The sequence below is a fragment of the Felis catus genome, chromosome E1, assembly GCF_018350175.1.
Source record: "Felis catus isolate Fca126 chromosome E1, F.catus_Fca126_mat1.0, whole genome shotgun sequence".
NCBI lineage: Eukaryota > Metazoa > Chordata > Mammalia > Carnivora > Felidae > Felis > Felis catus.
In genome coordinates this window covers 30,704,724-30,732,658 of record NC_058381.1, presented here as the reverse complement: position 1 = coordinate 30,732,658, position 27,935 = coordinate 30,704,724, and the positions used below count along the sequence as shown (strand labels likewise).

General features: G+C 43.4%; 1 protein-coding gene across 3 annotated transcripts; it reads left to right on the top strand.

The window, feature by feature from the left end:
• PCTP (phosphatidylcholine transfer protein) lies at positions 1-27,755 on the top strand. Of its 3 annotated transcripts, XM_045044948.1 has the most exons (7): positions 152-290; positions 6,497-6,618; positions 18,335-18,452; positions 21,023-21,102; positions 24,260-24,431; positions 25,296-25,363; positions 26,496-27,755. In XM_045044948.1, exons 3-7 carry the CDS (start codon positions 18,410-18,412, stop codon positions 26,559-26,561), a joined length of 429 nt encoding a protein of 142 aa, XP_044900883.1. In that variant the 5' UTR covers positions 152-290; positions 6,497-6,618; positions 18,335-18,409; the 3' UTR covers positions 26,562-27,755. The 3 variants fall into 3 exon arrangements, with proteins under 3 accessions (XP_006940236.1, XP_003996703.1, XP_044900883.1); XM_006940174.4 differs by lacking the exon at positions 6,497-6,618 and having other exon boundaries at positions 1-290; positions 18,338-18,452; XM_003996654.5 differs by lacking the exon at positions 6,497-6,618 and having other exon boundaries at positions 9-290.
• Positions 27,756-27,935: the final 180 nt, after the last annotated feature.

Here is a 27,935-nt window from a genome sequence, read left to right as displayed (position 1 = left end):
TCCCTTCCCATAAATTCCTCCCTCGCCCCATCGCGCCTCTGGTCCCTGCCAATCACGCTGGACCACCCTCTCGGCCCGCCCCAGAGCGCACACCCGGCGGGTCCGCGGCTTCGCCCGGGAGGCGGAGAAGCTGGGGCTGCCAAAAGATGGAGTGTGGTGCGGCCGGCCGCTTCTCCGAGGAGCAGTTCCGGGAGGCCTGCGCGGAGATCCAGCAGCGCGCGCCGGCAGGGGCCAACTGGGAGCTGCTGGTGGAGACCCTGGGCTTCAGCATCTACGGGCTGCTGGACCAGGTAGCGGCCGGCCAGCTGGAGGATCCCAGCTGTCGGGGCCAACCTCCCCAGGGGAAGCGCGGGGCAGCGGCCTGGGAAGTCAGGGCCGGAGTTGGTCACGCGGAGCAGGGAGGAGCGAGCGCAGGGGCAGTGCTGGCAACTGACTTTGCCCCTGCAGTTGGGAGGTCATCCGAATTCAGCCTAAGTCTGAGGCCCAGGGCGGGAGTGGTTTGTTGGAAGCTAATGATAGGGTTAAAATGCAGGACTGCAGTCTGAGCCCCATGCACTTGGCTGCAAGGGACGTGGATCCTCCTCCCCGGTGGGTGCCACTGATGTGTGTATGTTGGTGGGGTGGAGGGAACCTTAGGGTTTACATACAGGTGGAAAGGAGACCAGACTTTTCAGAAACTGACTGGATGTGCAGGGTGATAGTGTGTGTGCAGAGCAGTGTGGCTGAGAAGGGAGCTAATATCATCTCAGTCATTTTAGTCATTTCATTTCGCAGCTGCCCCTTTCTTGTAAGGGGCACTTAAGAATTTAGTCTGAAGCTTTAGGGAGAAGATTAACTTAAAGGGTAGGAGGAATAGAGTTGGTTATTAAGCAATTCTCCAGGCACTCCCGGAGGCCTTTGGAATCAGGTAGCTTTTCCAGGTGGAACGATTGCGTTGAACCTGAGACCTTTCATCAGTTACAGTGAGTGATAGTAGCTGAAGGCACATGGGATAATAAATCACTTTTAGGCAAGTGAAGTGAAATCAAGGTTTACTGGCAGAGAACCAGAGTAGTATAGAGTAGGGAGGCACTCTGAACGTGTGTGTAGCGGGGCCACGGGGTGTGACAAAATGAACAAGAAGCTCACAGTCCAGCGCAGGTGGAATTAATTTCTGAGTGTAATTTCATTAGGTGCCTTGGTGCCAAAGTGGACATGTTTTCAGACAAAATCTTTTATTCTTCTGACCATTCCATTTTCCTTACCAACCATATCCAGGCATTTGCCAAGTTTTGTCAATTCAGCTGCTCAGGCAAGCCTGATATCTGGCCCCCTTCCCTTCCCTTTTCATTCCTTTGTGGTTGGCACTTTGGATGGTACCTTTCACCTAGAGTTGCAGAAGACTGCTGGCCTTCCTCCTTCCTCTCTGATCCCTTCCATCCTACACATTACAGCCTGATCAGGCACCTGAAGGAGAGGCTGTGGTCTTACCACTCCCCTTTCAGTGGCACTGTTGATTGCAGAATTAATACTATTATAATAGCTCACACACTGCATGCTGTCTTATATTCCAGGTACTGTTTAAGTGCTTCACGGGTATTGACTTACTGAATCCTCACGTCAGTCTTAATGTAAGGCACTGTAATTATCACCTTTTTACCTATATGGGAATGAGTGTGTGCAAAGGTTAAGGTGATTGCTCAAGGTCTGAACTGGGATCAGAACTCACCTGTCTACTTCCAGACCTGTGCCATGAGCAGGCTCCTGCATTGCCTCTCTGAGAGAAGTCAAATGCTGCTGGGTAGACTATACAGATCTTTCTCAACTTATGATGGGTTTACATCCTGATAAACCCATCATAAGCTGAAAATATCATAAGCTGAAAATGCGCTTAATACACCTCACCTACTGAGCATCACAGTTAGCCTAGCTGATCTTAACTGTGCTCAGAATGCTGTCATTAGCCTATTGTTGGGCAAAATCATCTAACACAAGGCCTATTTTATACTAAAGTGTTGAATATCATGTAATTTTTTGAAGAGTGTACTGAAAGTGAAAACAGGATGATTGTATGGGGTGCAGAATAGTTGTAAGTGTAGTGGTTCACTGCCCCTGCCCAGCATCAGAAGGTACTATATCACGTATCACTAGCCCAGGGAAAGATAACAATTCAAAATTCAAAGTACTGTTTCTACTGAATGCATATTACTCTTGTGCGTTTGTAAAGTAAAAAATTATAAGTTATCCTGTCAAGTTGTATTGAATTGCATTAAGGCTTTTTATTTTATCCTGTTTCTTTTTATTTTTTAATGTTTATTTATTTTATTATTAAAAAAATTTTTTTAATGTGTACTTTTGAGAGAGAGAGAGAGACAGACAGAGTATGAATGGGGAAGGGCAGAGAGAGAGACACACACACACAGAATCCCAAGCAGGCTCCAGGCTCTAGGCTCTGAGCTGTCAGTACAGAGCCTGACACGGGACTTGAACTCACTGACTGCGAGATCATGACCTGAGTCAAAGTCCTCCACTTAACTGACTGAGCCACGCAGGTGCCCCAATGTTTGTTTATTTTTGAGACAGAGAGAGAGAGAGAGAGAGAGACCGAGTGGGGAGGGGCAGAGAGAGAAGGAGACACAGAATCCTAAACAGGCTCTAGGCTCTGGGCTGTTAGCACAGAGCTTGACTAGGGGCTCGAATTCAGGATTGTGTAATCATGACCTGAGCCACCCAGACGCCCCTCATACTTCCTGTTTGTTAATACCATCTAAAGATTTCCACTCTGTTGAGATGAGTGAACTAGTTTGGTCCCAACTTACATTTCCAGCTTTATATCCCATGACTCATCTGCACACCCCTTGTCCTCCAGCCAGCCCAGAGCACTCTACCCTTTACTCCAGTGAGCCTGTGCTTTCTTGCTTTTGTGCTTGTGAACTGAGACAGTGCCTGGCTTTCTATTGTGTCTTGTTTCCATTGTGTATTGTTACATTGCAGGGCCTGCCTCCCTCCTGTGGGGAGGACATGAGTGGTATTCAGAATAGTTCCTATCCCTACTAACAATACTGTATGTCTTATTTCAACCTGTTTAGGGATAAGGGCATTCATGGTACACTGATGTAAATTATAGGTGCTCCCAGGTAACTTCTTTAAGTTTAAAGGGCATGGGATTCCAGTAGGTGTGCCCTGAGCCTCAGCAGCTAGGACGGAGGGCCATTGCTCCATGGCCACTTTGTTCTCCATCTGTATTAAAATGTTAGGAGGCCCTACTGAGTTAGGGTATAAGCCCTTTCCTAGAACCCTTCCTGGGTTCTAGCATTTTCCAGCATTATTTGCTGCCTGGCCCACTTTGCTAAAGCCTCATTTTCTTTCCAGTTTGACTCCACGTTTTGCCTTCTTCCTGGAAGAGAATTCCCTCTAATTTCCAGTTAGTAAATCTTTTCATCCGAATACGATACCTTATCAAAAGTGAATTCACTTCTCCCAATAGACCTGCACCTATCTGCCCCAAAGCCCTTTTCTGTCTTGTGGGCCAGTGGTGTTTAATCCACCCTGCATGTTACCATTATGTGTCTTTTCTTCCACCAACCCAAACCATTTTACACACATGAGTGTATATGGCCTTGGGTCCTCAGGTCCCCAACTGGGGGCTCAGACCAGAAGACCTTGGTCCTTCTGTTAGTCTTCATCTTGATTAATCTACTTGACTATTGCTGTAGGTGAGTCCAGGTGAGGTTAGGTATTTCAGTCTTTGCTTTCTGGCTTTTTAAATTCCAACAACTGGGGTAAACAGAGTGGACTTGTTTGGAGCCCTTTAATGTTGAAGGGCCAACAGGGGGTACGACTGGTCCATCTAACTTTAGGTAGTGCTACTTTTGCCTCAACCCCATCAACATTTGCTTCATTTCATCCTGTTTCTTTTTTTTTTTTTTTCAACGTTTATTTATTTTTGGGACAGAGAGAGACAGAGCATGAACAGGGGAGGGGCAGAGAGAGAGGGAGACACAGAATCCGAAACAGGCTCCAGGCTCTGAGCCATCAGCCCAGAGCCTGACGCAGGGCTCGAACTCACAGACCGCGAGATCGTGACCTGGCTGAAGTCGGACGCTTAACCGACTGCGCCACCCAGGCGCCCCTCATCCTGTTTCTTAATAACCATCTAAAGATTTCCACTCTATTGAGATGAGTGCTCTGGTTCTCCCCTCTCTTTCCCCATTTTCTTGTTAGTCTAATTTTTCTTGGCATCTTTTAAGACCCATATAAGGGATACTGAGATAGGTGATCTGGTAAGTCTTCTTGGATTGCTCGAATTTTGCAGCAGTAAGGTTACACATAGTACCCATGCAAAGGGGACCTCCTCTATCAAAGTACCATGATTTGGCTAAAAAGCATATTTAATAGATAGATATCTCCATCATGATAAAGCCAGTCCAACATGACTTGCATATAAAGCATATTAGTGGCCTCATGGGGTGGGGTAGGGAAAAGCAGGTAACACTAGGAATTTTTATGATAGGAAGAATCGGGCAGCCACCCTTCTCAGTGTAAACAGATTTTGCAGTGGCTTTTATCCATTCCACCAGGTTGACTGTTCCCTTGGGAACAACCTACTATGTGTCTGGATCACGTATAGACATTTATGTTAATCCACCATGAACTGTGACAATGATCTATTATTGCATGTTTTGAAAAGACTGAAGTGTAGGGGCATTTTAGTTATCTGGTGTAAAAAATAAATTAAATTAAAAAAAGATTGTAGCTTTTTCTGTTTATGTTTTTTATTTATTTTTGAGAGAGAGAGAGAGAGAGCGAGAGCGCACAAGCAGGGGAGGGACAGAGAGAGAGGGAGACACAGAATCTGAAGACAGGCTCCAGGCTCTGAGTAGCTGTCAGCACAGAGCCCGACGCGGGGCTTGAACTCACAAACCGCGAGATCATGCCCTGAGTCGAAGTTGGAAGCTTAATTGACTGAGCCACCCAGGCGCCCCCATAGATGGTCACTTTTGATATACAGTATTTTGATACTTTTTCATTTTCTCTTTTTCTATGAAATCACAGGTTTTTGACTTTGAAAGTTTCTTTGAAACCATTCTGTTCAATGCCATCATCTTTTTCATTCACTTCTTTTTTCTACTTCCTTTGCCTTTTGTTTCCTTCCTCTCTTCTCTTTTTTTCCTCCCCAGGTTGTAATGTCAATAACTTACCATTACATAGTGATTTAATTTACAAAATGCTGTCACGTGTAAGTTTCCTTTATCCCTGTAAACAAATCTGGAAGATAGGTAGGGACAGGCCTATTTTCCTATTTTACAGATGGAAATAATACCCAGTTGTTAAGTGAGCCACACAGGACCTAATTACTAGTAACTACACATGAACCAGCCTACTTTGATAAGCTTAGCACCAAATATACAGCTTGCTTCAAGGCAAGAATTACTTTCTCTTTCTGGAGGATAAGCAAAACTAGCCCCGAACTGCCACATGGTATCATGGGAAGAACATGGGTTTTAGAGGCAGACAATCCTGGGTTAAAATCTCCATTCTGCCCACTGTCATTCATTTTTTTTTCATTCAGAGAAGATTCATCAAAGTGCCTCCCATGTGCTATTGCCCTCACAGGCACTGGGGATAAACAATGAGTGGGAAGATGTGCCACTGTTCCAATGAATGAGTTCTTGAACAATGAACGACATTCACTGATGAGAATAAACCCGTATCATGTAATGATACATTTGGGTGAAAAATGCTATGAAGACAGTAAAGTGGGGTAAAGGGATAGAGAGATGGTATCACAGTGGTGGCCAGGGATGATGTGATGTGTTTTAGATGAGGGAATCTGGAGAACCCTTCTGCCGAGGTAACATTTGAGTGGGGACAGAAATGAAGCGAGAGATTGCATCATGCAAATATCTGGAGGAGAAATGTACCAGAGAGTGTTTTTCAAAGCGCAAGCACATTAGGATCACCCTGGGAGCTATTATGACATGACCAAGCCCTACTCTAGAATCCTGGAATTAATTGATCTGGGGTGTGGCCTGGGTAGTCCTTTGAAAAACTCCCCATTCGTTACAGGGGTTGATCATTCTGTTGTCTCTACTTTTGTGTATGTTTGAAATGCTTCATAATAAGCTGGTTTGTTGTTGTTTTTCTTTTCAATGTTAAAACTTCCCAGGAGATTCAAATGGACTTGCTGGGTTTTAAATCACTGTAGTAGGGGGAACACTGAGTGCTAAGTCCCTGAGTCAGGCTAAGCTTGCCTTGTTTTCCAGGAAGAGCCAAAAGGATACAGGACTGGGGTGAATCTATGGTTGGAGAGTAGCCAGGGGGCAGGCCCCACTTACTAGCTGGGTGATGTTATTCAGTTATCTTTTCATTTTGAAATCCCAGCTTCCTCATTTTCAAAACAAGGATAATATTTACCTTTCAGAATTACTGACCTCTCAACAGTCATCAAATGAAATGGTATACGGCACAATGGTATTTCTTTTTTTTCTTCTTTTTGTGTTTTATTTCTAACCAGTTGCCAAGTGATGCTGAAGCTACCAGTCCAGGGACTATACCCTGAGTACCACCAATGTATGGGGACCATCTAGAATGGTGCTGGGGGGTGGAGAGTCCTAGAGAAGCAGTGGAAACTGAAAGGTAAGAGGGAGAAAGAAGAATATCTTAAGACAAAAGCAACACCATTTGAAGACTCACTCTCCTGATTTTTAAGTTAGTGGCCACCTGGGGGAGTGAATGTTGACTTCTGAGCTGTGCCAAGAAGTCTCCCTGGTAGAGAAGGGCCACAGGCCACTTACAAAAGCGTTCCCAGTGGTCTGCAGTCAGGTCTCCTTGGAGCTCTGGGCCACATCACCATGCCAGTTGACTCTGTGACATGCCTACAGAGAGTGTGAAATCAGCAGGCAGAGCTTTGCACCCTCAGTTTAGACCAAGTAAGTAGTGGTCTGAGCTGATGGGGTTAATGGCTTGACTTCTTAACATTTTTAAATCTGAATGTCTGGCGCTGTGAGAAGGGACTGCCTGCAGTGTGCCTTTGTCCTTTAATGGGCCTTCTAATCAAGAAGTTTGCTCAGGAGCTGACAGCTCTTTTCCAGGGACTGTTCTTTTCTATGCTGTGTACCTACTAAAATACAAAAAGCCTGGCATTCCTAGGAAAATGTGTTTAGCCAGGCTGGGCTAAGGGTAAGTTTGGCCTTTAGGTGGGAAGCAGAGATTTAAAGCCCACAAGAACAGGTTTACTTCAGTGGCTGAGAAGTTTCCACTACCACCCCACAGGTGAGATCATAATCGTCAGGAGTGTCTTCACTTCCAGATTACAGGACTGTTCTGCCCCCTTCTCTCACCCTTTTACCTCTCTGCTAAGGGAGGAGTAGCTACCGGCATGAGTGACCTAATGATTATTGGACCTGGGACACTTATGGAGCCACATTTTACTAGTGGGCAGGGCCACCATGTCTGAATGAGGAGCACCCATGTGTGGCATTCTTCTACCTGCCACAGACTGAGGCCAGCTCTTGTGCTCTCTTGCTCATGCTCGCTCGCTCTCCCTCTGTGTGTGTCTCTCTCTTTCCCTTTTTCCATATTCCTGAGCAAGCAGCTGGATGGATATATCAGAGCCTCAGGTCTTCCCCTCCTCACCTCTCTCTCCTGATGAGCATGTGGTGTGAGACTGTGTGAGAATGCTGGTCCCAAGGTTTAAGTTGAGGGGACTGAGAGGAGAGGGCTGAGTAGGACCTCCCACTCCTGTCGTGCTATAAGCCAGGCTTCATACCCTCACCCTGTCTTTCACCAAATTCCTCCATGGGGATCACAGGAGGTGACTATTAATAAAGCAAAACTCTGATTTTCATTGGGCCTTCGGGACTCTGAGAGCAGAAGTGACTTGTCGGCAAAGATTTGGACATTCTGGATCCTTGGACACAATACCATACCAATTGAAGCAGGGGCTGAATTGGAGCAGTGTCAAGTGCAATATGGTTCTTGCTGGGTCTTCCAACCTGCTGTTGACATCAGAGTGACCACCTATGGGTGGAAGGAGAATTCTAGGGGGCCCTTCAGTGGGAATAGTTTGTTACTTCACAAGCTCACAGTCCCTGGACATAATTTTGTGAGGCTATTTTATCCATCAGGGAAATTATGTAAGTGAATGTATTCATGTAAAAAAGGGAGCATCCATGCAAATACGAACCTTTGAATTTTAGTCTGGGACTTTTAATGTGTTTCGTTTTTTAGTGGGGGAGAGAGGGGGAGAGAGAGAGAGAGAGAGAGAGAGAGAGAGAGAGAGAGAAAATATGAATGAGCCAGGGAGAGAGGCAGAGCGGGAGACAGAGACAGAATCCTAAGCAGGCTGCATACTCAGTGCAGAGACCCATGCTGGGCTTGATCTCATGACCCTGGGATAATGACCTGAGAGGTAATATCAAGAGGTGCCCCTTTAATGTGTTTTTACGACCCAGAAAAGCTTAGATGGGGTACCTGGGTGGCTCAATCAGTTAAGTGTCTGGCTTTGGCTCAGGTTATGATCTCACAGTTTGTGAGTTTGAGCCGCACATTGGGCTCTCCGCTCTCACGGCAGAGCCTGCTTCGGATCTTGTCTCTCTCTCTGTCCCTTCCCAGCTCTCTCTCTCTCCCTCTCTGTCAAAAGTAAATAAACACTAAAAAATTAAAAAAAAAAAAAAGACCCAGAAAAACTTAGAGATAGACTTAACCACCTTATTTTGCCATTTAGTTTAGGATAGATACCTCTCCATAGCTACCTTTGGGTGAATGAAAACTCCAAAATATTTGTTCATGTGCTCCTTCAAGCAGTCTTTAGGACCTATTGTGTGCCTGGCATATGCTAAATCCCGGTGATACCTGATGAATAAGACAAAGTTCATACCTTCAAGAAGCTTTAAGACAATAAAACAAGCACTTTATATGTTATATAGATCTGAGTTTCTGACCTTTATCTTTTTTTTTCTCTCTTGGAACATCTTTTAACATTTCTTCCAGAGTAGGTCTGCTGCTGCTGAATTCCTGCAGTTTTTATTTGTTTGAAAACCTTTTTATTTCTCCTTCACTTATTTATTTTGAGAGAGAACAAGGGTGAGCAGGGGAGGGGCAGAGACAGAGGGAGAGAGAGAATCAGAGCATTGTCAGCACAGAGCCCAACGTGGGGCTCAATCTCGTGAACCAAGAGATCATGACCTGAGCTGAAATCAAGAGTATGTCGCTTAACTGACTGAGCCACTCAGGAGCCTCTCTCCTTCACTTTTGAAGGACAGTTTCACTGGATGTAGCATTCTAGGTTGGTGGATTTTCTCTTTTAATACACTATATATTTTATTCCACTCTCGTCTTACATGGATGGTTTCTGACAAGATGTGTGGTGTAACCTGCGTCTATGTTCCTCTATAGGTCAAGATTTTCTTTTTCTTTTCTGAATTTAAGTAGGATATATTTTGCTAACTAACTTGGATGTAAATTAAAAATAAGCTAATTAAAAAAAATAAATAGGATATATTTAAGTTTTTTTTTTTTTTTTGTATTTGTATTTGTCCCGCATGGCGTGCTCAAGATGGGCAGATTTACTTTGAAGGGTGGTCTGAGCCTGCACAGTAAACACCCATGTGATTCAAAATAAAACGTAAATATGACTACGACACAAAGTTTCCTCTCTTACATGTGTAATTGCAGTACAACTCATTGGCAGTTCAGAGTTTTCCGGAGTTGTATGTTTTGGAAGTGGTGGTAGCAATGGTCTCGAGCAGGGATCACCAGACTTTTCCTCTAAAGGGCCAGCGAGTAAATATTGGAGGCTTTGTGGGCCAAGAGGCAAGATGGAAGATATTATGTAGGTGCTTATATAACCACCTAGAAATGCAGAAACAATCCTTAGCTTGTGGACTGTTCAAAAATAACCAACAGGACAGATTTGGCATCACCTGACTAAAGTATGTTTCTGACGCCTGATTGCTCTGTCATTTTAGGATTTATGAGCCTGAGACTCTAGCTGGGTTCTCAGTTTCCTCATCTGTAGAGTGGAAATAATTCCTGTTCTGCCAAATTTGTATGGGGATCCAATGAGAAGATACATTTTGAAACACACAGTAAATTAAATGGTTTTTGTTGTGAGCCATAGCTAAGTGTATATGTCCTACCCAATATACTCCCCAGAGGCCTGGTTTATACCTGTTGTTCTGGTGATATTTTTACCACATCCCTTTCACTCTCAAAAGTATGCTGGTTGGAATGATAAATAATACGGTCATCCTCGCTATAACTATATGCACTTCAACAGCTTTCTTATTTATCCAATGGTATGTTTGGAGAGGTCAGTGACAATCCAGAGGCAGTATCACAGACCATGACCTCAGCTGTCCGATCACTGGCTGCAAGGCCAGGTTCTACGGTCATTATTTGAGTGACTTTAGGTGAGTTTCACAGACTTTTTTTTTTTTTTTTTTTTTACAGCTCTAATGAGGTATCATTTGTATACCATAAAATTTACTCAGTTTAAGTGTACAGTTCAATGAATTTTTGTAAATTTATGGAGTTATGCAGCCTTCATCACAGTCTAATTTTAGAACATTTGTGATATCCCCAAAAGACACTTCTTGTGGTTGTTATCATTCTCAGTCCAGACAGCCACCAATCTGCTTCCTGTCTCTGTAGACTTGCCTTTTCCAGAAATTTCTCCGAACTCCTTTACCTCAGTTTACTTGTCTGAAAAATGGGTTTCCCAATGAGCCACACTTCATATTATCATTGTGTGGATTAAGTGAGATAATCCGATATCAGTCCAGTGTCCGGTATTCAGTAAGCACTCAGTGAATGTTAGCCATCATTATTATCTTACCTAGCTATGTGCAATCCTTAGGGATTAAACCTGCCATGTTTTCGTAGAGAGATCTAAAATATTAAATCAGGATAAAGAAATTGTGGTTTATATACACAATGGAATATTACGTGGCAATGAGAAAAAATGAAATATGGCCTTTTGTAGCACCGTGGATGGAACTGGAGAGTGTGATGCTAAGTGAAATAAGCCATACAGAGAAAGACAGACACCATATGGTTTCACTCTTATGTGGATCCTGAGAAACTTAACAGGAACCCATGGGGGAGGGGAAGGAAAAAAAAAAAAACAAAACAGGTTAGAGTGGGAGAGAGCCAAAGCATAAGAGACTCTTAAAAACTGAGAACAAACTGAGGGTTGATGGGGGGTGGGAGGGAGGGAGGGTAGGGTGGGTGATGGGTATTGAGGAGGGCACCTTTTGGGATGAGCACTGGGTGTAGTATGGAAACCAATTTGTCAATAAATTTCATATAAAAAAAAGAAAATTAAAAAAAAATAAAATATTAAACCAGATTTATTCAACTGCCTTTTTTTTTTTTAAATGTTTTTATTTGTTTTTCAAGGGGAGAGAGAGAGACAGAGCGTGAGTGGGGGAGGAACAGAGAGAGAGGGAGACACAGAAGCTGAAGCAGGCCCCAGGCTCTGAGCTGTCAGCACAGAGCCCAGTGCGGGGCTTGAACCCACAAACTGTGAGATCATGACCTGAGCCGAAGTCGGACGCTTAACCGACTGAGCCACCCAGGCGCCCCACAACTGCCTTTTTTTTTTTTTATCTTGATAAACCCTTCCAAGTGGCAGCTGTAGCTTGATTCCTGTCATTAGAATTGATGCTCTTTGGTGAAAAATGCTTACTTTTCATAACTTCAGAGCCTGTGTACTTGCCACAGAGTGGCTGGAGTTGGTCAGCTTCCACAGTCAAAGTTGAGATCTTGTCCCCTCCTGAGGAATGGGAATGAGCTCTTCTTTGAGAGGTTAAGGAAATTCAGCACACATTCAGAGGTGCATTATCAGGATTAGACAAATGTGATTTATCAAGACTGTCTCACAGTCAGTGAGGTCAATGCAGATGAGCATCATGATTTACAGAGACGGGGTGACACCTTTCTGGATCAGGTGGGGTAGAGGTAAAGGAGGTCTAACAGATTAGTCCTCTGAGGGAGCTGCAAATGTCAAATGCAAACATTGTGACATTTTGGCATTTCTTATATGTAAACACATGAGCTCTTACAGAATTTATCCTGCTCAGGACAAATAAGTGTGCTGTTGGCAGTAGTGTTTCTCAAAATATGTTAACCTTATAAATGCAGTTGAAAATAAAATGTCCAGTTCTTTTATGCATTTGAATCAGCACTGCTAAGAAATATAACAATCTGATGTTTAGACAAGTGCCCCAGAATAACAGAGTATCTTAAAAATTACTGATTAGTGAGATCAGTAGCAAATCGCCAAACCCTGTCCCCACACCTCCACCATTTCTTCATTTATAAAGTGGAGATAATAATATACTTACCTCACAGGATTATTTTATGTATTAATCACCAAGCACAGTGCCTGGCTTCATACTCCATAGATGTTAGTTTCTCTAAAAAATGTGCATTATGTTACAGTTCTGAATCCTCAATTATTTAATATGGAAAAGGGGATCATTGTACCCACCTTATGAATGACAATGACATCTAATATCTGCTAAGTACTTATGTGTGAGGCACAATGGTAAGAATTTTAGATGGATTAGCTCACAATCCTCATAATCATCCCCTTAAGTACAAATTCATTAGACCCACTTTGCAGCTGAGGAAAGCAAGGCTAGTGGGTAGAAGAGCTTTGACCCTACTGGGTTGTGACTCTGAGCCCATGTGGTAACCACCATGGGGTATTTTCTGGTTTTTAGATGACCCTGGAATAATACACGTAAAGATAGCAAAGCATTAGTCCGTTGAAAGTTCTATTATTCATCCTTTCCCATTCCTGCCTTTCTCCTGCTCTGGATGTGAATCTCTACAGAAGAGGCATCTAAAAAATATTCCTCTGGCTGCTTGGAGGCCTGTTAGACAAACACACCAGGCTTAAGGCCTCAGGGGAGCATCTCAGTGGGCGGTCCATTCTGGGTGGTCCAGGGAAGGAGCAAGAGCACTGGCTTGGGGACCAGAAGGAACAGGTTCCCGTCCAGGCTTTGCAACCAACAGCTTCATCAGTGGGACCCTTGGCAAGTCACTGACCTCTTTTACGTAAAGGTCTAAGGCCCCTTCTGGCTCTAAGATGCTATGTGATGGGTCTTCTTTATCTTAATCATTAGACTGTGGTTTGGAACAATGGTTTGAAGGAAATGTGCAGACTGTAGGGCTAAACAGGAGACACTGAAGGAAGTAGAAGGGCCTATGTCACCTTCTTTCTGGCTGTCCCAAGTACTAGCTGTGGGACTCAAGCAAGTAATTTAGCCTGTCTGAGATAATTTCTTTACATAAAGATGGAGATAACACTAACATCCCCATCTCTATCACAGAGCTCTGTTAAAGATTACATGAGGTAATGAATATAAAACTGAAAACTGAACAATTACTAGTATTAGTAAAATAATTTATAGCAGGTCAAGTGACCAGAAAACTTCAAATACAGAATGCATGGCTATTGCATGACTACTGACATCACCAGGGGGAAGTATGTTCCAAGCTCAAAAGCCAAGAATATGTGTATGCCCGATTTCTTCCCAGGGCCAAGGATACAGTAGGTCCTAGCAGGTTTGTAATTTTATAATAAAATTTATGTTAATTTTTTGTAATTATACTTTTTTCTGACCTAGTGGAAGGAGGTGGCACTTTCTATAACTGTGTGGAGTTTCAGATATGCAAAATTAAATATACTTAATGTTGATTAACACTGGCCATGATCTCTTCCCTCTCTTCCTTGACAATGCATTATAGCAATGCTTTATGTACTTCTGTACTGTTTTAATGGATTTATACATAATAGTTTTTCCTTGTAAATGCATCTAAGTCTTATCAGCACTATTCTGGCCGTCTGCTTTTCTACTTTAGAGTAATAATGCCAAGTAAAAACAAACCTGGACTCACAAGGAGAGACTTTTATCCACAAGGATTATTGCAAAGTGGGGAGAGAGATTATTGTAATAGGGAGAACGCTTTGACCATAAGATCTGTGGATGTCTCAAGAATGAGGCAAAAAGAGTTTTTCTTTTATAGAGATGAGTAAACAAGGTGAGAAACCAGTGTGAGGAAGTGAGATAAAAGGTGGCATGCCTGGATAGTAGATCAGAGAATATTTTGCCCTGAGGCTAATCTGTTCTCAGGAGGGGCTGTATGCTGGCTCAGCCTGAGGGTGGACCAACATTTAGGGGAAGAATGAGAGAAACTTAACCAGTCTGGTTCACAAGCATTTTGTTCTGATCGGATCAGTGGGGACAAGCAGTTCAGCTAATCATTTATGAGGCAATGCAAGGGAATTCAGAGCGTCTGTGTCTGGCCTTGTCACAGGTAAACAAGGGCAGCATCTGGGAGTCTTATCTAAGTCCTATGGGGAATGATGGTTCTTTGCAACAAGCTCTTTTCTGGAACACAAAGGAGAGGGGAGTTTCTTAACCTTCACTGTTCCCCCAAATCACAGGACTCCTGTAAAATTCATTGTGGGAAAGGATCATTTTTATCAATTAAGATTGCTTTTAGCTGCAAGTAACAGGAAACTGTACAAACAGTGACTCAAAGAGGGGTTTATTTTTCTCATTTAACAAGTAGAGCAGGGGTCAGTAGTTGATGGCACTGGTTTAGCTGATCAATGATGCCAGTAAAACAATGAGTCTTTTTAGTCTTCCTCCTCATGTTTGGTACCTCTTCATTACAAAATAGCTGCTGTAGCTCCAAATAGCCATAGTCAAACCAGTGTAGGAGACCAGCAAAGTCATTAGTTGTGTACACTGCCACAGAGGTTCTCTTAGCAAGAAAGAAGGCACTCTGTAAATCTTCTGTTTCTTCTGATCATTGTATTCTACACAAGGTATTTACTGATTCTCTACCACCGAATAATTTTTTTTCAATTTTATTCATACATGGAGAATTAGAAAAATATACACCAAGTTTTACAGCATGATAAATAAATGGAGACATTCTTACAAATGATTTTCTGGAGGAGCTTCAGGAAAGCCAAGAATCTCTTGAGTAAACTTATTTGGAATCATTTATTGAATCATCTAGTGAATCTTACACATAATGCAGAAAGTTTATATTTCTAATTTTAAGGAGATCTTACACATCAGTAATAAAAACTTTGCCCAAATCAAGCCAAGCTTTATTCCCTTTCCTATCTATTTGCACAAACAATGGTACCCAATCCTGATGAGATGTTCCTGTGCTATTGGCAAGAGTATACATTGGTATAAATTCTTAAAGCCTTATAAAAAGCATGAAGAACCTTAAACTTATAAAAAAGCATATAGAACCTTTACTAAAATCTATCTCTAAGGAAGAATGAAAAAAATTAGAATTATGGACCAAGTTGGTCCATCTGAAATAATAATTATTCCAGCAATATTTATATTTGTAAAAATATTAGAAACGAAGGACTGAATGAGAATAATTAAATTAGGTCTGATCTTTCCATAGAGAATACAAGTTGTTTAAACCATATTATTCCGATTTTGTAACATATAGAAGTATTTATGTACTTAAAAGAAATATGTCAAATATTACCAATAGATCTTTGTGGATTATGGGGTTACATGTCATTTATATTTTCCTTATTCAGTTTTTTGCATTTTCCAATTTTCCTATAATGAATATTATTTCTACAGTTATAAAAAATTCACTTTATTTTTTTAAAGGAAAGTAAAATCGTGTGTATGTTTGCAGAGATCCTTGTCAGAAAGAAATAATAGGTGAAAAGGTGCCTTGATCCAAGAATTTTGGTGGGCTGTTTGTTACTTGAAAAGAACATTTTATTGATAGACGAGGGAAGTGTTACCAAGCATTTTGTTCCTCTGGAGTCCTGGCATTTCTCAGTTCTGCCACGAAGGGAGTATTTAAAGGAAGTTGTAACAATAGTTCGTTCTTCTGTATTCACGTAAATCACATCGTTTTATTTTTCTCTTCTAAGAGGGCTTTCTGTTTTTCTTTTCTGTGATATGTATAGGACTGAGGTCACTAAGGACAGTAACTAAATTCAGAAGGGGAAGGGAACCAGTGTAAGGAAACAGTTTGTCTTAATTTATCCAGATAACCAAAGTTAACTTATGTAAGCTGAGATCATTATCTCAATGCATAATTATCCCTTTTGCTCAGTATGTACAGAAAATGGGGCCCCAGCATTCCTGAACAGGGAACTGTCTCTCTTCCAGAGATGATTAATAAATGTATGAGTATGTCTAAACCCTCACTATCTTCCCATCTGTGTGAGGGGAGGGCACAGGAGGGAGAAGGAGGTGTTTCTCCTGATGTTTGTCTTTTGGGGTATACAAACTAGCAGATCTAAATACCTCGCGTGCTGTGCTCACAGCATGTGAGGTGTTTAGATCTGCTAGTTTGTCATTTGCTGGTTGGAAACCTTTGGTATAAAGTCACATACTTTTAGAGCTGGAAGAACTTTATGAATTCCATTTCAATTGCATCTTCTATTTCTTACCAGTTAATTTAACAGACAGAGGAGATTCTTTTTTTTAAAAAAATTTTTTTTCAACGTTTATTTATTTTTTTGGGACAGAGAGAGACAGAGCATGAACGGGGGAGGGGCAGAGAGAGAGGGAGACACAGAACCGGAAACAGGCTCCAGGCTCTGAGCCATCAGCCCAGAGCCTGACGCGGGGCTCGAACTCACAGACCGCGAGATCGTGACCTGGCTGAAGTCGGATGCTTAACCGACTGCGCCACCCAGGCGCCCCCAGATGAGATTCTTAAACTAGGATATGTTTTGCCCTGGGTTATGCCCCCTGAGCCAGGAAGCCCTTGTAGCCTCAAGATATCTAGAAAGCTTCACCATGTTTACCTCTTGACTTCACATGTTCGATTAGCCAATAACATTGCTTTAGCACATGGAAGAATGTGTCATTCTAAAAGCATCATTTTTGTTTTATTTGTTTGCTTTTGCATGGAACTTAATCTAAAAGCCTTTGGTTTAATCTTAACAGTAAAGCCTTTAGGCAAGGGGAGGGTCAGGAATTGTTAGTTGACATTGTAGGGAAAGTGAAATGCATAACATGGCCAACTCTAGCCCCAGAACCCTCACAGAGGAGGATATGGTCTCACATGAAGGAAAAAAAAAAAGGCCAGAGGTGGGGTGGGTGGGGGGGGGGACCTCTCATCCTTTGGAATCTAGAAATGGTCTCTCTCTTTTTTTTTTTTTATAAAGAGGACTAATGTGATTTGAAGCTGATGTTTTATACACAAGTTCTTTACATAAAAAGGAAGTTGTTGACAAATTCTTTCTTGGCATTGATAAAAACAATGTGTTAGGTTTCATTATGCCCCATGGATATCTAAAATAGTAACCTGTCCCCTGAGCATTAGCTGCCTATATGACACTCCCACTTGGATGTTTAATAAGCATCTTAAACTCAAAAGTAGAATTCTTGATATCCCCATAGCTCACATATCACCTCTTCCCAAGTGTTCTCTATCTTAGAGCATGGATCTCTCATTTACCTAGTTGTTCAAGCAGAGGTTCTAAGTAATTCTTTACTTTCTCTTCTCCACAGGCAATCTGTCAGCACTTCTTGCTAACATTACTTCTAAATATAACCCTAAATGACTGACTTCTCTCAATCACTGTTGTCACCTCCTTGTTTAAATCACCATCATCTCTTATCTGGACCATTGCACTGGTCTTCAAACCATCTCCTTGCTCCCTTATGATCTATTTTCTACCAAGCATCAAGGATCATCTTTTTATTTAGTGTTCCTCTGTTTAAAGTCACTCATTGGTTTTCCTTAGTAATTAGAACAAAATCTTTATCCCATCACCCTGGTTTACAAAGCCCTGTGGAGTCTGGACACCACTGTCTCTCTGACCTCAGCTCCTACCACCTCCCCAATCCACAGTTCTCTGGATCTTATGACTTCCTGGTTTTTGAGCATGAAGGTTCATAAACGTGAAGGTCTTCCCTATACCAGGAATGGGTTTTCCTTATCTTCCCATGGCTGGTTCCTTCTAATATTTAGAATAAGATGTTCTGATAAAGGTTATCCCTCATAGAGGTCTTTCCTGATTACTTGATTACATAGGACACCCCTTGCCCCCAAAACAGGCACCACTGATGACATAACTTTCCTTATATACTATTCAAATTACCTAGATAGCATTTATAGCCACCGCCACCACCACCACCAATGTCTACAATAAATGTATGATCCATTAGAGCAGGGGCCTCATCTGCTTTTTCATTATTGTGTTACCAAGACCACAGAGGAGGTACTCAATAATTGGTGTTGTATGAACATCTGCTTTTCATATGCTGTGTCATCCGGCTGTCTATTTGGAAATCAATAGATTGTTTTGCCTGTTCTGTTTTTACAGCAGACTGGACTTTATGAGTATAAAGTGTATGGTGTTCTGGACGACTGCCCTCCGGCTTTACTCGCAGATGTCTACATGGACTTAGACTACAGAAAACAGTGGGACCAATATGTTAAAGGTGAATAACATCTATCATTAAGAAAAAAAAGTCTAGAAAGTAGAATCTATTGTTACTTATTCCAGCTAGTAGAAAGCAACAGGTTCAATTTCTACTATGTTATGTTTTATTTTTAATTTTGGCATGAAAGTCTTAAGTGTTGGGCTGAAACGTGATTCCTTTGTGATTCCTTTGTGATTCCTTGCATTCCCTTAGCTGCTACTCTCCAGTTTGCTCTGGGGGCTCCTTTGTTCTCACTGTAAGTTCAACATCATCTCACATATCTTGGTAGTCATAGGCAGCTTCTTGGAGGAGGTGGTGTCCAAGCTTTGTTTTGGAAGTTGAATCAAAGTTTTATCAACAAGAAGAATGCATATAGGTGAGAGGGTGAGAAGGTGAGGGGATGGGGGGCTTGAGGCCATCTGAGGCCCAGGGAACAGCATGAATAAAGGGAGGAAGGCATGAAACAGCATGGTATGTTCAAAAACTGTGAGCAGTTTGGTTTTATTGTGTTATTGGGGTAGCAGAATGTAGAGCTAAGGCAGGAGGAAGGTCCAGAGCTCCAAGGCTCCAGTTCTTAGATTTTGCCCTGAAAGTCAAGGAGGAGGGGAAGGGTGATGCCCTGAAGGAGAATGCCACCTGTGAAAGGCATTAAATAGGGGTTCCTCCTGTCACTTAAAGGTGGGAGTGGCCTCTGCCAAATCAGTCACAGTGGAAGAGAACTGCAGAACTAGCCAAGGTGCATGTAAACTCTGAAAGACCTTTGCTATAGTCAGGACTTTTGGTTGCAAGCAACAAAAAGTTAACAAATGCCAGTGTAAGAAATGGAAAAGAGTTTATTGGTTTCATGGCATTGAAAAGTCTAGGGGTATCTGACTTCTAGGACAGCTGCATCTAATGCTTAAATAACTTCTCCATCTCGACTCAGTTTTCTTCTGAGTTGACCTAATTCTCAGGCAGATTCTTATGTCATGGCAAAGATGGCCACCAGAAGATCCAGGCTTATCGTCTAACCATATAGATAATAACCCCACAGGAACAGGAAGGAGCATTCCACTTTCCTGCTCACGGCAGCCAGAGCCCCAGAATTTGCTCTCATGGCCTCCTGTGGATGTTTGTCATGATTGTGGTCTCCTAGTGTTTTGCAGTACCCTTTCTATCTAGGAAGAACTGTGATACTTGTCCATTCAAGGGAGAAGCCAGATGTTCTCTGTCCCAGTCTCCTCAGGGATGTAATATAGATGTTGCCAGTAAGACACACATGCAGCTTCAATGTGAGAGAGAACTGCAGCATGCAAAATCAATTTTCTGGTGATGGTCAGGGTTAAGGTGTCTGACACTGGGAGAAACAGTTGCAGAGCCTCTGATGTTTGGTACTTGGCATCAGCCATTCACACTATGGTGTCTAGTCCGGTAGCAGCAGTAGTTTGGCTTCTCTGGAACAATCCTGAGGTTTTAAGCCCAGCTCTGGTCCTTCTAGATATTCTGTGAGCTACCTGAGGGCCTTTACTAAACCACAAGGTAAGACCCTGGCCAGATGCACCATCTCTGAATGAATCACTGTGGCCACATCTTGTTCATTTTCCCAGCCCTGAAATTAATGCTGAGTCAGTCCTGCTTGAACCGCATAGTCAAGGAGGGGAAGGGTGAAGGAGAATGGAGATCACTGGTTCAAGAAGGGGGAGGTGATGCTGAGTATGCAAAGGTCACAGATGTCTACTTCTTCCCTTCCTCTCAAGGGCTGTCTTTAGTCTCTTGTGGCACCAATGGGCAAGCTCTTTAATCCATGGTCTTCTAATAGATTTTCCTCCCAAAGCTGAATTAAAGAATACTTTTCCCCCATCAGCATCTCCTTAAGGGTCTGTCATGGTTACTTCAGCAGCCTTGGCTTGCCTCCTTCTTTAAATAAATGCTTAGTATGAAGGCATACTGCACAGCTTGGGGTCAGAGGGTGTACATGCCATTGAATTCTTTTGCTCTCTCCAGCCAAGTTAGCTGCTATTTGCACACTACAGAACGATGAAATATTAAGGGCATCTGGTCATTGCAGTCATGGTAGTGTGTAAAGAAACAGGGGAGAGAAGCAAGACACTTAGGGTGAGCCACAGCTATGCCACTTCCTAGCTGTTTAGGAAGGACACTGCCCTGGCTAGAACCTTCATTTCCCAGTTGAACGCACTAGACTGGGTGACTCAGTTCAGGGCTAGCTGTAATAGGTCAAGAAATCTAGAGAGAGAAATCAAAAGCAAAACTACTGGTACTCTAGTGACATCTGCTGGTTGCCCTGATTTTAAAACCTGAACGTTTATTTTTGGATGCCTGATTTTGTTCCATTGCATTGTATTTGAGAATCTTGCTTGTGCTATACAATGGACACGTTTTGTTATTTTATTTTTACTGTGTTTTAATGTCTACTAGACTCTGCTCTTGGGCAACAAGCTTTTAGCATTAATGAATCTTATTTCTCCTAGAATTCTGTGCCTTATGAGTTAGTGGTTTATCATTACCCTCAGAGATAATCATACCTAGGCTTCTTGTTAAATGAAGCCCAGAAAGCTTCCAGATACATTAACTTCTTTTGTTCTCCTTAGAACTCTATGAAAAGGAATGCAATGGAGAAACCGTGGTCTACTGGGAAGTGAAGTACCCTTTTCCCATGTCCAACCGAGATGTATCCTTTCTCAAGGCACATCACTACTTGACTTCCTAAGTGTTTCTGTGCCCCTTGGCTATTGCCCAGTGGTGTCATGCCCATGGCAATGTGGACAGTGTTGTCCTTTGATTCTTGCAGAAACATCTGCTGAAGCTGTTGCTTCTTGTGTGGCTTTTGGAGACCTCAGAGTGTGACTTCTGGGCCTGACCATGTGGAGCGTCTATGATTGTGGTCACTGGAGGGCAGCTCAGACTTTCCTGAAAAGTTTTCTAAGGCTTGAATTTGTTGGCTCCAGAAATGGGGACCTGGAGAGAAGTTCTTCTAGTGTTTACAAATTCCCTCAATCTAGAGGTGGAAGTGAGCACCCAGGGAGGTAAAGTGACAGAGGCATACATACAGAGTGGGGACTGCAACTCACACCCTCACTTTTCCAGCTCTCCCCATCTCCTCTCCAGTTTGAGTGACCCCACAGAGATCCCTCCTTGACTGCTGGCTCTGGGTACTGGGGATATGTTTCTTCCCCAGTTTCCTCATTTATCATTAAAGCAGTTGAATGGAATGTGGGGAGTTTTAGCTAACACTACAAGGTTCTAGGAGGCCCTCTCAGGACAAGCCTCCTATGGGGGATGGAATTTCAAGGATAGGCAGGGTGGGGGCAGGATGACTGAGGGGTGAGGTTTCCACTCCTTCACTGTCCTCTTCAATCACAGCAGTCAAGTGTTTTACACACTGAATTTCCATAGAAGATCCTTTCAGCAAAGGGTCTTGTGGATTAAAAAAAGTTTGGAGAGCCACCGAATTTCTAGCTCTGACATTATACAAGTTTGTATGTTCTTAAATAATTATTCACAAGAAAGAGAAGGAGCATGCGGGTGTGTTTTATAGAAATTTGTGTGTGTGTGTGTGTGTGTGTGTGTGTGTGTTTGCGTCTAAGTGTATGTGTTTACCTTGGCTCCAACCAGATTATAAAATCCTTAGGGGTTTATTGCCTTTTTTTTTTTTTAACGTTTGTTTATTTTTGAGACACAGAGAGAGATAGAGCATGAACGGGGGAGGGTCAGAGAGAGAGGGAGACACAGAATCCGAAATAGGCTCCAGGCTCTGAGCTGTCAGCACAGAGCCCGACGCAGGGCTTGAACCCACGAACTGCGAGATCGTGACCTGAGCTGAGGTCGGACGCTTAGCCGACTGAGCCACCCAGGCACCCCTTAAGGGTTTATTTCTTGCCCGCATACTGCTAGGTAGTTGGTACACACATGGTACATATTTCAACAGATCGTGGATTACTTCTTAGGTTTTATGTGGTTACCTCTGATCCTACCAACAACTGTGCAAAGTGAGTTCCATCATCCTCATGTTGTAGTCAAGGGAACTGATGCAAAGAGAAGTCAGAACTTTGCTGTGGTTTACACAACTAGTGGGTGGCAGAGGCAGGTTCTGGACCCAGGTGCAGCTCTTTCCAGAGATGGTGACCTTGACCAGGGCATGAGTCTATCTCTCTGACCTCACTGTGACACTGCTGGGTAGGTCTTAGGAGTGGACACCTGGGGCTACTTGAAGTTCTATTCAATTGGCTTTCCAGGCCCCACAGTCCCACAGTGAGTTTCTCATATGCACATATGTCTCTCCACTAAGGGTTAAATTTTCGAGAACAGAGAATAGCGCAGTGGAAAAGAACATTCATTTTGAGCCAGAGATCCCAGACTGAATGTGAGCTTATTCCCTGATTTGTTGTGTGATTTTGGAAAAGTCCCTTTGCTTCTCTGGACCTCAGTGACCTGGTGGTTCTCTGTTCGTAGGCTCTATGGAAGGTCCAGCAACCTCCCAACCCTTTGAAGACCTTTGCCAAGTCTTAATAGATCAGCTGATTTTTCCTCAATGGAGTGTCAGGTGATATCTGTCACATGAGCTGAGCAAGTTTTGGGAGAGAGTAGGACAATCTTGGCTGTGAGGAAAGAGGCCTGGGGGAGGAAAGCCAGAGCCAAAGCAAATTCATTTCTCCCCCAAGACATTTAAGAACTTTACTCGTCAGTCCACAGAGAGCAGGGGCAACATCCCATCCTGCAGGCTGTCTGAGTGAGGGCTGGGACCACTGTGGGTGCCGCAGAGACTCTGAGGTGGCATAGGGCTATGGTTGTTGCTGTTATAGTAAGTATAATTGTGTTATACTTAGGGTGATTTTTTTTTTTTTAATTGTTTAGTCTTTGAATTCCTTCTAGTGCAAAACCTAAAATTCTATTGAGGCCTGTCTAGCTATGAAAGTCTAACTAGGTTTGGGGGCCAGATCTGGGTTTGCATTCAGGTTCCAGTTGAGCTATGGGTCTTTGGCAAGTTTCTTTACTTTTCTGAGCCTCAGTTTTATCATCAGTAGGATGGGGATACTTACACCGAACTCACAGGGACCATTTCAGGATCAAAACTGGTGCTACATGTAAAGCACATAGTAATGTCTGAATAAATGGTAACTCTCACTGCTTCTTAGGATTAAATTATCTTCTCTAGAATAGTGCCATAGACATAGTGAGTGTTCTACAAGTGTTTATTGAGATGAAATGGCTTTGTTATTTTCGGTGAATCAATGTTGACCCAGAGAGGACATCTACCTACTAAACATTCAGGTGCTTAGGTTTCTTCCTATGACCAGCAGGTGTAAGTAACATTGCTTGGCCATCCTCTGTGCATAGAAGTCAGCAACTAGAGCTTTGGAGGAGGGAAGGACAAAGTTTATGGGGTGCCTGTTCTGCCCTGGTTTCTCCAGTGCCCCCACCAAGCATGCCTGCTGAGCAGTGTAACCCCCTTTCCCTACAGAGGGAAACTTAGCCTCAGAAACAGGGAGTAACTAATGCAGAATCACACCACTGATGAGTGATCAATCCTCTGATACCTCACAGTGCCTTCTTAGAGAAAGGAGGAGGGGTTTCTCTATATAATTAAAAGCATCAAGGACTCGTTCACAGGTAGGTAAGGCATGCTGTCAGATGAGAACATCAGACAGTATGGGACACAATCTTACTGTGCAGGTAGAGAGACAGGGCAAGGAAGTGAAGTAACAGTATAAGGCAACAAATGCCAGGTGAGAGGAACAGAGTCCTCTCCCTTTGCCTCTGGCTTGTGGGGTTTCCTTCTGCCCATCTGTAAGGCTGGCATTGATATCATGCCTTGACTGGCAGTACAGTACATCTACATCCGGCAGAGGCAAGAGCTGGACGTGGAAGGGCGGAAGATCCATGTGGTCCTGGCCCAGAGCACTTCCGTGCCGCAGTTTGCCGAGAGGCCTGGTGTGATCCGGGTAAATCGGTACAAGCAGAGCCTCGCAATCGAGAGTGATGGCAAGAAGGGAAGCAAAGGTAAGGCCGGGGTGCGTGTTGGTGCACTGACCAGGACCACCTGTATCAAGGCCATGCTGATTGTGAGGCACGTAAAATTCATGGTGCTTATCCCCGAGTTCAGAGGATGGGCACGTGTAGAAGACAACACCTGGGGACAGACTCCATTCTCCCCCAGAAACTTGAGTGCATGGGGGACATTTAGATCTGACTCAGCCCATTCATTACTGACTCTTGCACTGTCCGGATGAAATTAGAGCCAGAAGGTTTAGAAACTCTCACTTTAGATTGGTCCTCGGGATACATACATTGGGCCTGAGGGTGGGCAAGAAGGCTGGCAGCACTGTCTCTGAGGACGCAGCTCCTGCCCAGCAGAGACTCAGGACTTGTCCCTCTGGAGTTCCAGCCCACGTGGAGAAAAGCTGTGAGCAGAGTAGGCATACGCAGCCGCCTACAGTACTGGAACAAGTGTGGCCTTGCATGTGAGGCAAAATCTGAAGCTTAGTTCTGACGCTTTTCAGATGTCACCTTGGACATGCCGCCTAACTTCTCTGAGCCTCCATGTTATCATTTATAAGCTCGGGTTTGTTCTTACCGACCCAATTGTACCATGAAGGTAATAAAGAGAGAAGTAATTAAATGAGATACTATAATCCAGGTGTATAGAACATAGCCAGGCATTTAATGAGCAGCAGCAAAATGTGCCTGTGACTGTGATTTAAAAATGTTTACATACAAATATTCTGGGAGACAGGGAAGAGAAGTCCTCCTGAATCCTGTGCTCCCTCCCTTCTTTCTGAATCTAAAAGGGGAAGGTTGGCAGGGTTTGTTTTTGTCTTTGTAACATTTTTCCTCCTCCTGAATTGTCTTTTCTTTCTCCTCTAGTTTTCATGTATTACTTCGATAACCCGGGTGGCCAGATTCCGTCCTGGCTCATTAACTGGGTCGCCAAGGTGAGATCCCAGGAGGCAGGAGGGGGAAGTGTCTTTGACAAATGTTGACTTAGTCCATGGGGCTGTCAGGCTGAAGAGACATCCTATCTCGGGCCTAATGAGGCTCTTTTATGAAGCAGCTTGGTTGAGTGACTACAGTTAGGACTGAGGTTGCCAACACCCAGGATGTGGAGGCTGGGACAAAAGACAAAGAATCCTTAGCTGGAAGGTCAGACTCTCCCTGCTGGCAACACCCTGCTGGGATCACTGTCTGGATCCTCCTGACAATAGCCTGCTCATTATAGAGAAAATGGGGCCTTTAGACCCTGCCCTGCTTATGGAGGAGTCTGGAAGGCTAACCTGGCTCCAGAGACAACCAGATGTGTCCAAGCCTGGAAGCCCCTAGTTTTGTTACTGATGTTGTGTTGTGTTTTGTTTCCCTGTAAGGAGAGGGGACTGCGGTGGTACTGGATCACTGCAGACTGCCTAGGGACCTGGCTTGATGAGAATCATTCAGCCTGCTTTGGAGACCTACTTCCTGGTGGGAGGGCTCAGCACATTCCCTGGAGAGTGAAAAGCGCACAGGCTTTGAGTCAAATACATGTGATTTTGAATCCTGGTCCTGCTTCTGTCTGTGTAACCTAGGGAAGCCATCAATTTCTTCCCTTTTAAAAATGGAGATGGATACTACCAACCCTGTAGACTAGTAGTAAATAAAGCAGTGTCTGGGGAAAATCTTGTACGAAGTTCGGCACTGACTAAATAATAAAATAGCCTAACCCTTTGCCCCCACAGCCTCACCGTTTTCTAATTCTGTAAAAGAAGTCCTTCCTCTGATTTTTGTGGAAGAATCCCACAACCCAACCCAATCCCATTTCCTATGTTTTTTCTCTCCAAAAAAATGGTGTCTCAGAAACATCTTAGCTTTTTACTAGTGAAAGCCAAGGCATACAAGTGTCCCCTGCTGTCTAGTCTTGCCTGTGCCTTGGGTCTTCTGTCATTATCTGTAGCAACGTTCTGTTGAAATTGGACAGGGGACCTACTGTCATATTTATTATTCTCAAGGCATCTTTGCTTACCTTTGCCACATCCCAAAGAATCAGGAGTAATGTCTGTGAAGACACAGAAGTGACAAGTCTTCTTTGCTTTGCAGAATGGCGTTCCTAACTTCTTGAAGGACATGGCAAAAGCCTGTCAGAATTACCTCAAGAAAACCTAAGAAAGGGAACGAATGGTGTGTCCGTGGAATGATGTCTCTGCAAGTGCCACAGCCCACTGATGCTCAGCTTTTCTTTCACTATTCTATCTTCGGAGGCCTGCACACTGTCCCACACATCGTCCCCAAGTGTGTTTGCCTGATGCCTGGCTTCCTTTCCCACTCTCCCCACCCCGGGACTGGCTGCCTTCTTCCACTATTGAATGTGGGTCAGATTAGGGAAACTTTTGCTTGTTTATTTTTAAAAAGGGAAGTCCTCAATAGGGAACACAATCATTCCATTGTGCCATCTTAGGGGGATGGGTGGGTGGAGGAACAACAAATGCAAGGGCAACCAATCCTGGCAAGCTGGTTCCTTCCCAGAATGTGACTTCTTGCAACCCAGGAGGGGCTGCTGGGATGCCATCCCCTTCAGACTGGACTCTTGGTGCATCAGACTGGGAGACACGTGCTGATGTCCATTTGCCTGATGCTTTGGTGTGTTGATTTGGCTGGGGTCTGAGGTGATGATCCAGTAAGTCTTTCCACCATTTGTACTTGTAGAAGATCCTGAGCTGTTTTGATTTCAAACCATGTTGAAACACATGGCAGGCCTGATTACACACTTAATGTGATAGCCATGTTTTCTCATCATCTATGTCTGGGATTCTCCTTCCCACATGCCACTGGAGAGAGGCTGACCATACCTCACTAGCTCTGCATTTTATCAGAAACTGAGGCATCATGATGGCTCTCTGGTGGTTTGCAAAAGTCAAAATACTGTGTGCACAGCTGTGATAAAGTGTCTTTATATGCAATAAAATGAATTTCCCTTCTAGAATGTTTGGAGATTCTGAAGGGATAAGAGTTCACAACCAGGGAAATATTAATTAGTGGATTGGGTGACTCTACAACTTTTTTCTCAGGAATTCTACCTAAGATGTCTGCCTGTTCTACTGCTAAAAGACGTCCAGTTTCCTGTTTTCTCCTGAATTTTGGTAGAGCAAGATATTCTGTGGCTCAAGGCATAGCCTTAATGATCTCAGGGAAAAATTTTAACCACTGTGTGTGATGGCACTGAACCCTGATTAGGGGTCATAGACATTTAGGATGTAAAGCCAGAAGCAAAGGATTTATTAAAATGGGATACCTCAGACTGTATGTTTTCTCTCTGGGAAGAAAACAGATTGAATACCAATAAATACAACGTGACATAAATTTGTCCTGTTTGTAGTTTTCTTTGTACCTTGCTCCTTTTGTGAGAATGAACCAGTTGGGCCTCGTTTGTTTGCAAGACACATCCAACCTGAGTAATGAACTTGAGCATAAAAAAGAATTTTAGGTGCACTTACATGCAAGGCCAGGTGTAGGATGGACTCAGGTTAGGGTTGATAAGAC